Raw genomic sequence first — 17,135 nt, 5'->3', positions numbered from 1 at the left:
GAATTCATCTCAAATTCATGTCATTGTCATGTGCAAGACATTAGGAGTGTTGGTGAAGGTTTTAAACATTCAGTTTTATCATATTAAGCAGGTGGTGCAACGAGGTAACTCATTCTTTGTCTTGCCAAAGGTCTTGTTGGTCATAAATTTGTGTGTTAAGTCGTAGTCTGAGTCGATCATTTTAGTCCAGTTGGTTAATCATGTGTCTTTTTTTTTTCTTCTTCTTCTTCTTCTTTTTTTTTTTTTTGAGAAAGGTGTTCTTTTTTGTTGTTGTTTCTTGTTTTCTCTTAATATATTCCTTACCTAAAACAAAAGTCATGTGCAACCACAGAAGTTATTTCAATGAATTCATCCAAAGTTCTTTCTGATAAGGATGATGCTTTTAAATCTAGGTTCAAAACAAAGACCATTATACATGGTATATATTTTTACCTACATTTCTTTAGTTGTAATGATTTTAAAATGTGTCATGTGGCATTGATTTTCGACTTCTAGACCACATGATCCATGCTCCTTTTGAAGTTTTTTGATAGTCTAAACGCTCTGGATGTTACTCTCAAACTAAACAGATAATTAGGGTCAAGTCCCCTAAACAGTAGTCCAATAAATATGGTTCTCATTGTTATTTGGCCAGTCGTGGACAAAATTTGTGTTCCTTTATCTTGATTTTCTTTTCTAGTTTGGGAATTTTGTACTTGATCAATGCTTGTATTTCAGAGCAGGTGGTAAGCCCAATCCACCTTTGCATAATGTGAAGATTGTTCTTTCTTTTAGTAGGCAATTCAGGAAGCTATGTTGTTAAAGATGGTATCCTGTTCAAATGAAACCTTGAACCCACGACAAAAGAAATAAATCAGACATCCTAACCCTCAATTCAACAACTTAGAAAATCCTTATACCTATTATATAGGGTCAGCCATGCATTATAACCCCGTGAGTTTTTATATGATTAGTGAAATAAAAGCAATTCCCTTCAGACTCTGAACAGTGAAATAATGATCATCTTCTTGAGCTCTTCAGCATGTTGGTTAATAGAACTCTGTTGTTGCATCTATCTTACATGACATCATCCAAAGATGGACATTTTGGAAAGTCAACAACATCAATCTGCAATAAGAGAGTTTAAGAATATAGTTTTAATAAAATTAAATTGAAAGGAAATGATTTGTAGTTTAAGTCACAAAGCACAGATTGATGATAAAAAATATGTACTGGGGTAATCTACTGCCCACTGACAAACAGAGGAGATAAGTAGCAAACAATGTTAAATGAGTGTTGATCTAGGAGATGAAATAGAAACATGGTTACCTGAAATGAAATTGAAGCATGGTTAGCTGAAAAATATGGATAGTTGGATTGTTCTTAAACAATGAGTAGGTGAATTGAATCTTCATTATATCTAACGAAAAAGGCCACTACTAAAATAAATATTTTTGTCTTTGCCATCAAAATTTTGGCAAGGAAAACATAGAATAGATGGGATATGGTAGTCCCTAGATGATAATTTATGCCAAACAAGCAAGAATTAGATTGAGAAAGAAAAATCTATTAAGTCTTGCTCAAGAATTCATGGATGTCAGAATCCAATGCATTTTTTATGCTGATAGTTTTTCTTATTTAGAAGAACCCATGAGACCCTAATAACAACTTGAGAATTATAATAGACACAATTCCTTTGCAAGAACACTTGTGTTAAAGCATGAAAAGTAAAAAGATCTCTTACATTATTTGCCAGTCCATTTGGCAGTTTATGTTCCTTCAGTAAATATGTTCGCCCTATCACCAAATCACATCCCTGAATTGTTTTTAATAACCAGATATAGATTGAAAAGTGGAAAATTGCTGGCTTGTCATGAAGCAATACTGAGCATACATCTTTTTTTCCTGCATAGCATCTCATACAATTAAAACCATGTATACTAGATAAAAGTAGAAAACTCATTGATAGTGTTAGACATTAGATTCTTCTAGGAGAACCCCCTAAAACGGTTCCTTGGCAATGAGAAAGGAAAACCAATATATCCTGAAGACATTTAAAATATATTAAACCCAAAACAAAGAAGATAAAACCAATGTAGTAAGGCATACAAGTATATCTTTTTTCTGTAGAAATCTGAACCGGTTAGACCTTTTTAGGCATAACATCTCATAAACTTTGAAAATGAACAACAAAATAAACAAAAAAGGTGCAGATTTTTTTTCAGAAACACAAAATATCATTTCTTAAGTCATGACTTTTACTTTTTCTTTTATTGGCTACAACCATGCCCATTTCCACAGACTGAAGGCCAATCATACTAAGCAAATTGGCATTCTACACTGGAGAGAACTTTCTATCCAAGAAGCCATGACAAATTAGCCCTTTGACATCACAACTTAAAATAGAGGTTAAACATTTTTAAGTTAACCATCTAACATGTTCCTTTTGAAAGGATCTACCATAAGCTTGTCATCCCTTTCATCAAACCCACATTAATTGTGAAAGCTAAACTACTGTAGCCGAAGTAGCAGAAAGGAGAAGAAGAAGAAGAAGAGATGCAGGAATGTCGAACTGTCCTAGCCAGTCGACCATGTTATTATTTATATTTGAATGTAGTACAAGATACAAGTAATTACTGGAATGCCCCTGATTAGTGATGGGACACCCAGTAACTTAAAACATTAAACAGGCTTAGGCCCATTAACACAGGCCCAGTTATAGGATAACTAAAACTTAAGTATGGGCTAATAAGAAATCTTATCAGCCGAACACTCATACAAAGAGACATCATTCAACATTCTAACACTCCCCCTTAAGCTAAGCATGGATATCAATCATGTTTAGCTTGCAAAGTATGCCCCTGAACTTTGTTGTTGCCAGCCCTTTAGCCAATACATCTGCAATTTGCATCTCTGATGGAGTATAAGGCACACAAAGTTCTCTTGAAACAATTCTCTCTCTGACAAAGTGTTGATCAATTTCAATATGTTTTGTCCCGTCATGCTGCACGGGATTGTTGGCAATGTTGATAGCAACTTTATTATCACAATACAGCCTGAGAGGACCCTCAACCTTAATACCAAGCTCATTAAGAAGAGTTCTGAGCCATAAGAGTTCAGCTACCCCGTGTGCCATAGCTCGGTATTCTGCTTCTGCACTTGATCTAGCCACAACATTCTGCTTCTTACTGTGCCATGTGACCAGGTTCCCTCCCACAAATGTACAATATCATGAAAGTTGATTTTCTGTCTCCCACAGGACCAACCCAATCTGCATCAGTATAAGCTTCGATTTCAATTCTATTGTTTTTCCTGAAGAGAATTCCCTTTCCTGGGCAAGTCTTCAAGTACCTGAGAATCCTTTCAACTGCTTTCATATGAGGGATCTTTGGAGAGTGCATAAATTGACTGGCAACATGCACATCATAAGCAATATCTGGCCGAGTGAGGGATAAGTATATCAGTTTCCCTACCAAATTTTGGTATCTCTCTATCACAGTAGTTTTCCCCTACTGATTCCTGCAGGCCATGATTTTGTTCTATTGGAGTATCTGCTAGCCTACACCCCATCATGCCTATTCCCTCTAAGAGGTCAAGAACATACTTCCGCTGACATATGTAGATTCCCTCTCTTGACCTGGCAACTTCAATCCCAAGAAAATATCTCAAATGACCCAAGTCTTTGATCTCAAATTCAGAAGCTAGAAACTCCTTCAGTCTTTTTATCTCTTCCAAGTCATTCCCGGTAATTACCATATCATCCACATAAACAATGAGTGCAGTAAGTTTGCTATTCTGTCTCCATATGAACAAGGTATGGTCTGCACCACTCAGAGTGTACCCCACTTTCTTCATGGTCCCACAGAGCCTCTCAAACCATGCACGGGGAGATTGCTTCAACCAATATAATGCTTTCCTTAGTTTGCACACCTTTCTACCAAAGTCATAGCCTGGTGGAGGTTCCATAAATACCTCTTCATGAAGGTCACCATTTAAGAAGGCATTTTTCACATCTAGCTGATGAAGTTCCCATGAAAATTTGCTGCTAGTGACAATAGAACCCGAATTGTGTTGAGCTTTGCTACTGGGGCAAAGGTTTCTTTGTAGTCAATCCCTTCTTTCTGAGTAAACCCCTTTGCCACAAGTCTGACCTTGTACCTTTCAATGGACCCGTCGTCCCTGTGCTTTACAGTAAACACCCACTTGCACCCAACAATGGTCTTCCCCTCTAACAGATCCACTAATTCCCAAGTTCTTGCTTTCATTAGGGCTTTCATCTCTTCATTCATAGCTGCTTTCCACCTTGAATCAGACACAACCTCTGAGTACCTAGAAGGAACACACACAGAGGAAAGAGCAAACACAAAGGAGTGATAGGCAGGAGATAAATGTGAGTAAGAAACAAAATTAGCAATGGGGTGTCGGGTGGTGCAAGAGCGGATAGGCTTACGAAGAGCAATAGGAAGATCCAAATCAGAAGTATGAGAATTGGAATTACCTTGGATTGTAGAGACAGATTGATCCGAGTCCAACTGGTTGTTGTCATGAGGTTGAGGGCCCCTTTTTCTTCTGTTGTAAGTATCTCTTTTGTTGCCTACTGAAGCCTTCAGGAACATCTGCAACATCAGGAGAGGTAACCGGCACAGTGGGAGCCTCACTGGGTTGACCCGGAATGTCACAACAAGGAGTAGGAGGAGAGGATGGAAGACCCAAGGCAGATAGGGGAACAAAAAAGGAGGGAGAATGAGAATCCTCTTCCATCCCACTAGTCTCCCCCTGAAGTGGATTATGAGAAAACTGAAAATAGGGTTGAGACTCAAAGAATACCACATCTCTGGTGACATACTTTCTCTTGGAGACAGGGTCATAACACTTGTAACTCTTTTGTGTAGGAGAGTACCCCAAGAATATTCCCTTTGTAGCCTTAGGATCTAGCTTGGTCTTCTTTGGATCCGTCACATGTATGAAACATATACAGCCAATGACCCGAGGAGGAAGGGGAAAGTCTAGAAGAGTGGGGCACAAAACAAAGAAAGGGGTTTTCATACCCAACACCTTAGATGGCATCCGGTTTATCAGATATGATGCAGAAAGTACAGCTTGAGACCAGTATTGCTTGGGGACTTTGTGCTGAAATAGTAAGACTCAAGCTGTCTCCAATAGATGTCTATTCTTGCGCTCAGCAACCCCATTCTGCTGAGGAGTATAAACACAGGATGACTGATGTAGTATGCCAACATCTTCCATGAATAAGTTCAAGGATTTTTCAAAGTATTCAGCAGCATTGTCTGACCTGAATTGCTTAATCTTCTTATTAAACTGTGTATCAATCATCTTGCAAAATGCCATGGTTATCCATGGTACTTCATCACGTCCTTTTAACAGGTAGATCCATGTGCAACAAGAGTAGTGGTCAATAAAACTGATAAAGTACCGAAAGCCATCAAAGGAAACAATGGGTGAAGGGCCCCAGACATTAGAATGAACTAAATCAAAAGGAGCACAAATTTCATTACTTGAAATTGGATACACAGTTCTACATTGTTTTGACATTTGACATACTTCACAGGTTAGACTTTGACTTGGAATGCCCTTAAACAATTCGGGAAACAACATTTCTAATGAAGAGAAAGACACATGACCTAGCCTAGCATGCCAAAGATGCAGCTTAGCTATTGACTCCACACTCTCCGGACTACTAGCAGCAGATGCTTGTAAGGCTGAACCGATGTCTGCATAAAGGTAGTAGAGGCCTTCATACTCATGACCGCACCCAATCGTTCTCCTTGTCAATTTGTCCTGGAAGACACAATGAGTAGGAAAAAATGTTATACAACAATTCAAATTTTTGGTAAGTTTTGAAACAGACAAAAGATTTGAGGTAAGACTGGGAACATGTAAAACTGATTTAAGAGAGAGGTCCTTGCTTAGGTCAACCATTCCTTTTCTAGAGATAGTGGAGAAAGACCCGTCAGCAACTCTCATCTTATCCTGACCAGACAACAAATGATATGAAGAGAATAGGGAAGACATATGTGTCATGTGGTCAGTAGCACCGGAATCAATAACCCAAGAAGTAGAGTCAATAGAGCCAGTGGCACTGAAGGCAGAGGCTGTACCTGATCTAGCAAGAGATGTAGAAGCAAAAGAATTATTTCTTAGACGGGCTAATGCCCTGCTAAGGACCTCTACCTCGCTAGCAGTGAAGCCCAAAGTGCCAGTTCCAGAGGAATCAGCAACCTGTCTCATAGGAGAAGAAGACACTGTTGGTGTATTTTGTAAGTTGTCGTCATTGTTGCTGGTGACAAAATTCCCACTTGCCGCAAGCCTGTTATCTCTAGAAGAAACATCTTTGGGTATTGAAGACATCTTGACTGCAGCCACTGTGCAGGTGACACTGATTAAGACTAGCCGAAGCAGTTCTGAAGGTTCTGAACCAATTTTGGAGCAGATTCTGATTAGCCGAAATGATCACAGCAGGTTCTGACAGCACTCGACACAGTTTCAGACTTGCCGAGACTGTCACAGTTCTGAAACAGTTCAGTTACAACAGCAAGCAAGGAATTCTGGGCTGGTAACCGACCTGAAGCTAAGGATTCTCAACTATTGTGCTATGCATCTCCACTTGAACTTCAAGTACTACAACTATAAAGAGAGTGCCCCTCCTTGCGGCCAATACTAGGACTGCTGACATCAGTCCTCAATTAGGGTTCACAGTGCTGAACAATCTGGAGCTGGCAGCTCCCTAGGTAATCTCACAGCAGGGGTGAGGGGTTTCGGACTGATAACCAACCTGAACTTGGAGCTGTTTACCACTTTGCTATGCTGGTATAAGTGTTCACAGTGCTGGTAGAACACTAGATAGACTTCACTTGGGCTGAACCAAAACTGCAACAGTTCGGGTACAGTAGCAAGTGAACAGTTCGAGACTGCAACAGTAGCAAGTGAACAGTGGGCTCTGTAGAAGAAGCTAAGTATGTGCGAGTCTTGCTAGAGCACGAAGCTGCAACTGTAGAAGAAGCTAAGTCTTTACCACTGTTCTGTGCAATTCTTGCTGGAAAACCGAAGCTGCAACTGTAGAAGAAGCTAAGCCCCTTTTTGCTAGTGCTAAGACTGCTGAAATCAGTCCTCAACTAGGTCTGTCCTATACAGACCTCTCTTAGTAGCCAAATAGCTACTATTTTCTGGAAATAACCTAGTAGGACATCTACTTCTGGGTCTTACTTCCCTTGAGTCCTACAACCAAGAGAAACCCTAGGTTCGAACTTGCTTTACTCTCTTACACCCCTAGGTCTTCACTGCAGCAACCCAGAAAAGGAAGGGAGAAGATGAAAAGACAGCAAGAGAAGAGAGTGTGTGCCGGCTGAAACCAGGAAGAAGCTAATGTTCTGATACCATGAAAGCTAAACTACTGTAGCCGAAGTAGCAGAAAGGAGAAGAAGAAGAAGAAGAGATGCAGGAATGTCGAACTGTCCTAGCCAGTCGACCATGTTATTATTTATATTTGAATGTAGTACAAGATACAAGTATTTACTGGAATGCCCCTGATTAGTGATGGGACACCCAGTAACTTAAAACGTTAAACAGGCTTAGGCCCATTGACACAGGCCCAGTTACAGGATAACTAGAACTTAAGTATGGGCTAATAAGAAATCTTATTAGCCGAACACTCATACAAAGAGACATCATTCAACATTCTAACAAATTGTACAAGATGGGAAATTCAAGCGTTTCTCATTCATGCAAAGAATAATGGTGTCCAACACACACAACCAAAAAAGAGATTCTCAAATAATAAGTATAATAAGAGCAACTAAAAAGCCGCACCGTTGTACTGCTTCATGTCCTTGTAAAGCTGCAAGTTGAGCAAGTTGATAGATGGTATCAAAATTTTGTTGACACATTGCCTCTTTATCAAATATAGCATCAGACAAAACCACTGCTGATGCTCCACCAGCAATATATGTTCCTATAGAATCTGAACACAAGTAATAATAGGTGAAATACATGAGAATTGTTTTACGATAATCCAAACGACTGAATGCAAAAAAAAAAAAAAAGAAAAAAAGAAAGAAAGAAAGAAAAACCATTTCTTTCCCTTTATGAGTCAATTGCATTTTTCATCTTGAGCAAGGAGCCTTAACTACACAAAACTGACTGCTAGGATGGTGGTTAGCACATGGTTCAGAAAAAAAAAAAAAACAATATAATGTTTATCAACATGCACGGAACATTCATCAATGCAAATTTGGTAAGCCATGAGATAGCAAATTACTCAGAATAGTTTGGACTTGTTGCTTCATAAGATCAACTTCACTACCTTCAAGGGATACTTAGTTTTAAGTGGTTTCAGGATTGAGACTAAATTCTAGAAAGAGTTCAATCATTGCTGTGGGTCAAGTTGAAAGGATGGAGAACCTGGCTGCGGGATTGGACTTTGAGATGAGTCACTTCCCAATCAAGTATTTGGTGTTCAGTTGGGAATCAGATACACGTTCTGGATCATTACGGGTTCTGGTAGTGGAAGGATTCAGCAGGAAGTTATCTTCTTGGAAAGGGAGGTATTTATCCAAAGGTGGGAAAATTACCTTAATCAAGATCACTTTATCCAACCTCCCATTCAGTTTCTCTCTCCCTCTTTCCCATTCTGGTCAAAGTGGCCAACCAGTTGGAAAAGACTTTGGACTTTGGAGTGGATGGAAAGAAGAGAGGACTGTTGATTAAATGATTGGAGATGGGAGAAAAATGGAAAATTTGCAGTCAAATCTTCTTTTAACCCGTTTAGTAATCACACCTTTGACCCATTTCAACATCATTCAGTGTGGAAATATGGAGTCCCCTATAAAGTGCCCTTTCTTCTCTGGGCAGCCATGTTGGATAAATGCCTTACCAGGGATTCCTTGATGAGGAGAGGAGTGATCATCCTAGACTGTTGTTGCACTATGTGTGTGAGATTGAATCTGATGACCCCCCCTGCCAACTAAGCTCTAAAATTTGGAACTTCTTCCTTAGTTCTCTTTACCTAAGCTGGACAATTCCAAGATCACAGTAGCTAACTGGTTGGTCAAGGGCTTCAATAGAAAAAGAAAACTGGTTTGGCAAGTGATTCCAGCATCAATTATCAGGATGATACAGGAGGAATGCAACAAGAAGGTCTTACACAATAAATGTAGACTAGAGTTTATTGGGCTTATAGTTGGGTTTCTCCATACAAAGTTTATTGGGATCCCATTGAATTTCCTTTTATCTGTGGATGTTCTGCTATGAATTTATTGTTGACAGCATCTAACTGTATTTGGATCTGCTTTGTCCTTGAAGGTGGTACATTTTCAGCTTGGACCTTTATAAATTAATAAATTACCTGTCTTAAAAAACCCCTACGTAAAGAAACAACCAGCTAAAATAAACCCTAGTAATCAACTACATTTCCTGGATATGGCAAGGACAAAGCTCAATATGGTTTTGGATATGAAATTTACAATAAAAATTTATCCAACAAGATAGGCAACTTTGTACAGGTATTGGGGTATTGTAGGCAATCAAATGGTAACGCTATTCTATTGTTATCTTTTATTTTCTAGGAAATAGGATTTGGCACCTTATTGCCTAAAGGACACTTGTAGGCAATCAAATGGTAACGCTATTCTATTGTTGCTCACATGCAAGATTCAAAATATCGGTACACCCCAATATGGCGGAAGGGGTGTATTGATACTTTGAACCTTCTGCCTTTACTTTTTTATCTTTTTTTTTTTTTAATTTCAAAATTTCATAAAACTGTATTATTTAATATACTTTACTTATTAAAAACAATATTTCTCAAAACTCCCTTTAAATAGGTGTATCGGGAGTCAAAAGATATGATACAATATGCCCCGTATTGGACATATCTTATTGAAATTTTGAACCTCGCTCACATGTTGAGGGTATGGATCAATGTATATGCTTTGAAACATAAAATTCCATTTAGGCTTTTTTAGTCCATGAGGAACAAGAACTTTCATATTGCCATATGAACCAACAAGGACAAACAAGAGTTGTCTCTATAAGGAGAAATATGAAAGAGTGTCCAGGAAACAATAATAAAATATAATAATTGTAAAAGTCAGATGAGTTAACAGACAATTTTACCCACACATGAATCTTTCGCAAGCCAGGAAAATCGGTTTTCAATCTGCACAATGTTTTTTAGTTCTTTTATCAATATCTGGGATATTGTTCATGTTTGGCATGAATCCTACAGGGCTGCCTCCAAATAGGTTTCTTTAAGTAGCTATTTTTTATATGAAACTACAATATCTGCCAACTATTTTCTTTCTATACCTATAACAATAATAAAATAAGTTGCATAGCAATCTTCCCAGCCCTCCCTCCCTCCCTTCTTATGTCAGAGTCAGATCGAAAAACTGAGAAAGAGAAATAGAGAGAGAGACAACACAGCCGACTGGTGGGTGTGACAACGTGTTTCAGTCGACACCCTAAAAGAAATATTTATATCTTCCTTTAATATACAAGAGAAATATAATACAAAGAGAGATATACAGAAAAGAAAAGTAAAAGTACAAAAATAGCTCTACGGCTAGATTTCACTGTCTCTACATCTTAAATAAGCAGACAATGGATTTTGTGAATATCTTAACCTGTAGTTTCTGTACAGTTATATATAGTCAATTGAGTTACTGACTACATTTTACATACCAAGTACACAGTCGAAACTACCAAGTACCAACCTAATGTGATGCCTTGGGAAGCAACCATTGGGATATGAGGAAATGGTTTCTTGAGAGATGATATATATTGAGCGCCACCTAAGGCTGAGATAGGATAAACCTACAGCCAAAAAAGATTTTAATGAAACAACTAAGGCATATAAATTATAAAAGAATTTCCAACATTGCAAAGGACATAAGCTAAATTTTTTTGAAAGACAAAATGAAACACTCCAGAAAGCAGTCTTTCAAGAAGGAAAAAAATATCAGATGTGGCTTAACATTATTCTTTTTGTGCGGAAATCTCATAGCACTACTTAAAAATTGTAGAGGAAAAGAGATCATATAGAAGTTGGCAATGATGCTGCATTCAGTTTTAACCACAAACTTCTACATGCCTACAAACTAGTGGAATTTGTTTAGTGCATGCACACATGTTACACACACCGTCACACCCACAAAACATGACTGATCAGACTATGCCAGGTTGAGTTGGGTTGCATGGAGGATTTTTTTTTTTTTTTTTTGTATATGAAAACAGTAGCAAGTAAACCCATGCAATGCATGGGGTTAAATAGAATTTTGGATAGGTTTGGGTTAGCAAATTTGGGTCTTGATGTCAATTTGGGTTGAGATTTGAGTCTATGTCTAGAGTTAGTCTTGGGTTGGTCCTTATCTTGACCCAACCCATCTAATTTATACCCCGGATTTATCAAGAGAATCAAAATAGGCCAAGAGAGATTAGAGAGAGAGAGAGAATTTTAAGAATTATCTTATTAGAGAGAGAAATAATAGATTTTATTACAGAAATTAAGAGGATGTCCATATGAGCTCTATGGTAATAGGACCCTTCGATTCCCCTCTTTTTTAAGATAGATATGGATTAACAACACCACAAACACAAAATACAAAAATGTCCTTTTTGTATGAAAATATAGGTAGTTCAAAACAATGCTAAAGGTGCAAAGCAATTGAAGAGAGGATAAATTATTTCTAGTCATAAGAAGTCATTATGGTCAAGGAAAGAAAAAAGTAAAAAGGGATATAAATCACTGCAATAAGCCCAAACTACATATTAATATCCATAATAGCGGCAAAAGAACATGTCATGCATAGATAGAAGTGCAACATTGTAGCACATATATTGTCTGAACTCTGGAAGTGTATCAAGTCATTGGAGCAACAAAAATGGCATATTTGTAACAGAAAAAATAAAATTTGAACATAATATCTTCGACTAGTCTTTATAAAGATAACAGATTTCCACATAAAAAGGAGAGGAAGGATGGACTAAAAATGTCTGTTCTATGAGTAATTCTATGGTACATAAATATGTTTTGTGGTATGGTACTACAAAAGATTACGGGCTGTAAATCTTGCACAAGGGTTATAAAAGTTGCAACATGAGACAACTTACATTTAATCTGTAAACGGGGTATAACATTTACAGCATATAGTTATTTGATAGTGTAAGTACTGCATAACATGTTTCTGTACCATAGAGTTTGTGTTACTTCATTCTATATTATATGCAAAATGCAAGAAGCCCAGTAATAAATACTCAATCTTGCTTCACTTAAGAGAAAACATGTCATGTGCCCAGACCCAGATTCTTTTTGTGCTTTCTAACACAAAATGACATATAAACTTTCATAATATGAATAACAAGTAATAGCCAACAAAAAAATGACCTCACAGGAAATAGAAAAGAAAACCTTTTATTGCAAAATATGGACATCACATTCTATAGCAACAGATAGAGCCTTAAATATGGAGGAACAAAATTAACGCTACAAGAGGCCATTAGCCAATGGGGGTCCTGAATAACAGGGTATTGGGTGGGGCAGTCTGGATACAGATTATTAATTCCACTGAAATGTGAAAAGATATATTCAAGAACATTAGTGCATCTATGATAACATTGAGTTAAAAACTGGTAATGGCATGCCTGAATTAGGCAGGCTTGAGATAAATACAGGACTAAAAGAGATTGTGGTTAGAATTATAGACATTTTGAAGCATACACTTTAATGCTCCAAAACATATCATATAAATGTTATGAATTTGGAGAGCTGAATACCTGAATAACATATTGAACTGGTGATGTGCAAGAAACAGGAGAGTCACATCCATATACCATTGCCACTTAGTCCTAACATTTTTTAAACATGAGAAAGAAATTGATGAGGCTGACCTTTACAACTCTTGCACCAGAATTATATGCAGCCCATAACTGCAGAATCATTAAATGAATATAATTAGTCCACTTCAAAACTAAAAGAGTTCAAATGCTAGAATACACACAAAAAGTCCTAGAGTTTTGAGAATATCATGAAAAAGGAGGATATTCTTACCTCTGTTGGTGTCATTACTCCAGGGATATAGAGAATTTCACCACCTTGGATATCTTCAAGAATGTCCTGCTGATCATGGCTGAGTTAGAGAGAAGAATACTCAAAGAAGGTAAATTTTGAAAAAGTTCCAAATGAGTTTAAAAAAATTACTTCTCTTGGGAAAATTTTCTGTAGATAATAAGCATATATGTTGATGTCTTTTATATTTACACAAATAACCAACCACTGGTAAAAGAATAAAAGCAAAACCTAAAGAATATTAGATAAGTAAGTCCTTGAGTGTAACAAAAGATTATAAGATCTGACAGTGTTTGAAACACCTTGACTGTTACAGGGCTCATGAGGAACCTGGCTCCAGCTTTTATGGCTTTTCTGGCATCCAAGGCATTTAAGACAGTCCCAACCTGGAAGAAAGTTTCAAGCTTCAGACAGATCTTGCAAAGCAATTTTAACAAGCGAACCAGATAGCCACAAGCCCACAATCTAAGCTACAAATAAATTGAATGCTGATAACAATTCTGAGACTGGATCTGGTAAGTAATTACTCCTATTATCGATGTAGGATGGTCCTGAACTAGTCCTTCTAAAATCTGCATCAGGAACCAAAAAGAAAAATAAAGAAAAAGAAACACAAAATCTTGCTGATTGTCAAGTGCAGCCAAAAAGATGGTAAAATTGATTATGGCAAACAACCTCAAACACACCTGGAGTGGACATCACAATCTCCAGCTACATGTTGAAAATCAAAAGAAGAGTAATTAAAAATAAGACAAATTAAATACATGGTGGCTTCAAGTAAAATCAGAATGGAAGGTCTAAGAGCCAATATGTCGAAAGCTAGATCCAAATTAGATATAATATACATGAATAAGCATTTCACTGGTATGAATACCCTAAAAGACCTCCTTCCAAAGATATTTTCTGGATGGATGACATCCAAAAATTCCTCCTGTTCACCAGATTATCCCACTTGTTGCATTCATTTGGAGGATCAGCATTATAGGAACAGTCTACAGCTATGCCATAAGCATTACTTACTCAATTATTGGAATTCTTGTGCTACCATCAATGCAAAAGGTGGTCCATAAATTTCAGAGATTGGATATGAAAGATACATATGGTAGATATTGATGCTATTTAACAAACTTCTTTTATATGTGATAAACATAATATACATTTATGAAGGAATCTTCACTTTCCTCTCATAAAAAGAGTAGCAGTTAAAAGGAGACTCACAACTGAGATGCCACCACTAAGTGCAGCTTGTGCAGCTTCCCTTGCCAGATCTCCACTACAAACAAGAAAAACAAGAAACACAAGCTTCAATGTAGGGCTCTGGTTTGCCAAGCTTGACTCAAGGACAAAACAAAACATTATGTGAAAATAGGCTCTTAAGTGTAGTCAGGCGAACCCAGTCTTGGACAGGTCTTACACAAAACCTATAAATTAATGGACAACCAAAATTACGATTAGAAAATAAAGTTCAAAAAGTAGAACAAAAAACAAAAACTCCAATCAACAAACTTTTTCTAAAAGTTAATTCTCTATGCTCTAAAGTCTGCATCAAGGCTAAATTCAGTAACCTTGAATCGGTAAAACAAATTCTCAAGGTTTTAATTTTCTTTTTGATGGCCTCTAAGTCCTGATTATGAGGAAAACACAAAGAACCATCTTAGAGACCTCAAAGGAAGGAAAAGAAAATGTTTTGGAAGGGAGTTGTTATATACGGCACAGTTTTCTCCCCATCACGTCCAGCTATTGAGTGTGCAATGGGCTGTCTTATCAATCCGATCAAGCCATCTGTTGGGTGTCGGCTCATCATTGGCAATCACAACCAATCATTGATCACCATTAGTGCCTGAGAACATTCCATTTTGGTTGTAACCGTCTGAGGCCCAATATATGTATTGACGATTACCCTAATAAGATCAGCTAGTTATTTTCTCTCGAAAACTTGTTCTAAGAACGTTAGGGTTCCTTGTCCTTGAGCTGGGCTTGATAGCACCATAGCTCGGAGAGGATGGAGGAAACACTCTTTTTGTATCAGAAAGAGTTAGATACCATAGTTTTCTTTTCTTTTTGCTTTTTGATAGATTATACAGCCTTGGTAGTTCCGAATAGACTACAATGCCACGCACAGGAAAAAGTTCCCCAATTTGGTTAAAGCCATGTTCAGGTTCAAGCCCGCATTGTAGCTAGTGTTTGATCATTAATAAACTCATGATCAAATACAGGCCCCGCTCCTCTGCTTTAAACCTTTAAACCCATAACTAAACAATTCATGAAAGAAGCAAAGGATCAACTACGTACAAGCTGCCTGATGACCTTGATGGAAGAGTCCTTTCGTACGTCGTATGTTTTCTTATTCTTAATCTATCCTTTTTGGGGTGTCTAGGGAGAGGGGGGTGGGGATATTTGTTTTTTCCTTCTGTGTTCTGATAACTGAAAATTCCCACGAATGAACCCGTTACGCAAAACCAAACCTTCTGAGTGAATTGTGACCATGTACAGCCATTTGTAGGCAATTACGAACTTGCCTTAAGGAAAAGGCACCAGAACCGAAGAATACATATGCTTCTTCCTCATGAACACCACACAGTATACCAATAGTCATAGAATAGTTTTAACGCTCAAAATGTGTAAACAAAATTGCAAAATTCAAACAATTTTCATTTTTGTTTAGAAAAAAAAAAAAAAAAACAAGAGTGGGCTTAGAGAAAAGAACCAGGCAGTGTAGCAGAATCATCACTCCTTAATCCCCAAACCTCAAAACAGATGAATAAATGCGCAGTTACTTATCGACGATTTGTCTCAATTATCAGAAAATGAGCTTCTGAAAATAAAGAGAGAGGTTACGTACCTTGAGGCGCGAAGACACGCAATGACACCGGAGCTTTCAATTGCCGAAAGGGTTCTGGAGAGAGGAGACAACGAGGTTCCATCCGAACGGCAGGGAATCCGAAGGCGCGCTGGGGTGGAGCTTGGACGAAAATCTGAACGAGAGAACGGTGAAGGGGATAAAGAGAAGCTGGCGGTGGCCATTCGGAAGTCTTACCGTTGTCCGTTGAGACGCGCGGAATAACTTCACCTCACCGGTTCGTACTTTGTATCTTATTTTTTCGGGTAACGGTAACTTTGTAATTTTTATCTTACTTCAGAGATATTTTGATAGTGGGCCAACTCTGAAGTCGAAATCACAAAATATCTGTCCCTCGGAAAACAAAAGGGCATGTATGTTAGCTTCATAATATTGAAATCTTATGCAAGTTGGTAATTTTTTTTAGATTATTTTTTAGTAATATATTGGGAAATTTTTTTTTATCAGAACATTTATTTTGGCAAAAAAGAGAAGCATTATATTCATTATATTCATGAAGAGATGGATAGATGATAAGAAAGCATAGAGTTATAGCGTAACTTGAGCTGGCTCTTAATGAAATATAAGCAAAAATATGGGCCATTTAAGTGATTCCTGTGCAGCTGATCAATACACTGAGATGCTTTTTGAGAGTTTGCAAAATTGTAATTTAGGCTTAGTCTGTAGAATTTCTGATCAATACATTGTACTTTAGTCGACTGCAAAACCTTATATTTTGTATGTATTTGCAATGTGTATATTTGCATTTGTACTCTTTCCAAGCCTTAAGGGTTGTATCAAATCACTCCCTTAATTTCAAAATGTGTCTCTAATGATAGAAATGATAAAAATATTCATTAGATGTCATCTAATTTTCTTTATCTGCCACTTTTACATAAACCAATTTAAGAGAAGAACAACTTGATTTGGTAGTACTTCAGATGTAGCGACTATGGCGGAGAATCATTGTGTTTATTAATGTTGAGGTCCATGTATTCAGAGAATAAAAACCAGAGCCTTAGAATAAATACTCATTAGGTTTGGAAAATCTGTCAAGGTACAAAAGGCGAATGATGGATAGATTTGAGATGTTCAGAGAAGATTTGTGCTATTCAGAGATGGTTTGTGTTGCCACCCGGTTTGGCTAAAGGGCAAAAAGGTAAATTCACTCCCGAGCTCTAAAGGCTGGCCAAAGACTTTGAGGGTTCAGAGGAGGTACATCGAGGCTGAGGATGG

At 37.5% G+C, this 17,135-nt stretch overlaps 1 protein-coding gene across 16 annotated transcripts; it reads right to left on the bottom strand.

Annotated features, from left to right (window-relative positions):
- Positions 1 to 764: 764 nt before the first annotated feature.
- Positions 765 to 16,159, bottom strand: LOC148845506 (uncharacterized). 16 transcript variants are annotated; one of them, XM_088955062.1, is made up of 12 exons: positions 15,903 to 16,153; positions 14,279 to 14,333; positions 13,736 to 13,771; positions 13,588 to 13,632; positions 13,363 to 13,446; positions 13,043 to 13,111; positions 12,883 to 12,921; positions 10,710 to 10,809; positions 7,807 to 7,957; positions 1,724 to 1,884; positions 1,213 to 1,308; positions 765 to 1,107 (listed from the first exon to the last, which is right to left on the bottom strand). In XM_088955062.1, exons 1-10 carry the CDS (start codon positions 16,082 to 16,084, stop codon positions 1,851 to 1,853), a joined length of 795 nt encoding a protein of 264 aa, XP_088811188.1. In that variant the 5' UTR covers positions 16,085 to 16,153; the 3' UTR covers positions 765 to 1,107; positions 1,213 to 1,308; positions 1,724 to 1,850. The 16 variants fall into 16 exon arrangements, with proteins under 16 accessions (XP_088811188.1, XP_088811190.1, XP_088811187.1 ...); XM_088955064.1 differs by having other exon boundaries at positions 13,043 to 13,108; positions 15,903 to 16,149; XM_088955061.1 differs by lacking the exon at positions 1,213 to 1,308 and having other exon boundaries at positions 15,903 to 16,152.
- Positions 16,160 to 17,135: the final 976 nt, after the last annotated feature.

This window comes from Nelumbo lutea, chromosome 7 (assembly GCF_056320005.1).
Source record: "Nelumbo lutea isolate HS-2025 chromosome 7, American lotus-T2T, whole genome shotgun sequence".
In the NCBI taxonomy this organism is placed as follows: domain Eukaryota; kingdom Viridiplantae; phylum Streptophyta; class Magnoliopsida; order Proteales; family Nelumbonaceae; genus Nelumbo; species Nelumbo lutea.
The sequence above is the reverse complement of the archived record's forward strand: the minus strand, read 5'-3'. Positions and strand labels throughout refer to the sequence as shown.

What these genes read in the sequence shown, in the direction of transcription:
- LOC148845506 (XM_088955057.1), bottom strand. Translation starts at nt 16,084, where the DNA reads ATGGCCACCGCCAGCTTCTCTTTATCCCCTTCACCGTTCTCTCGTTCA. An exon ending in CTGGTGCAAGAGTTGTAAAG is followed by an intron (nt 10,810 to 12,882) that starts GTCAGCCTCATC and finishes TTTTGGCTGTAG; the next exon opens with GTTTATCCTATCTCAGCCTT. An exon ending in GGACATGAAGCAGTACAACG is followed by an intron (nt 1,108 to 7,806) that starts GTGCGGCTTTTT and finishes CTCTTATTGCAG; the next exon opens with ATTGATGTTGTTGACTTTCC.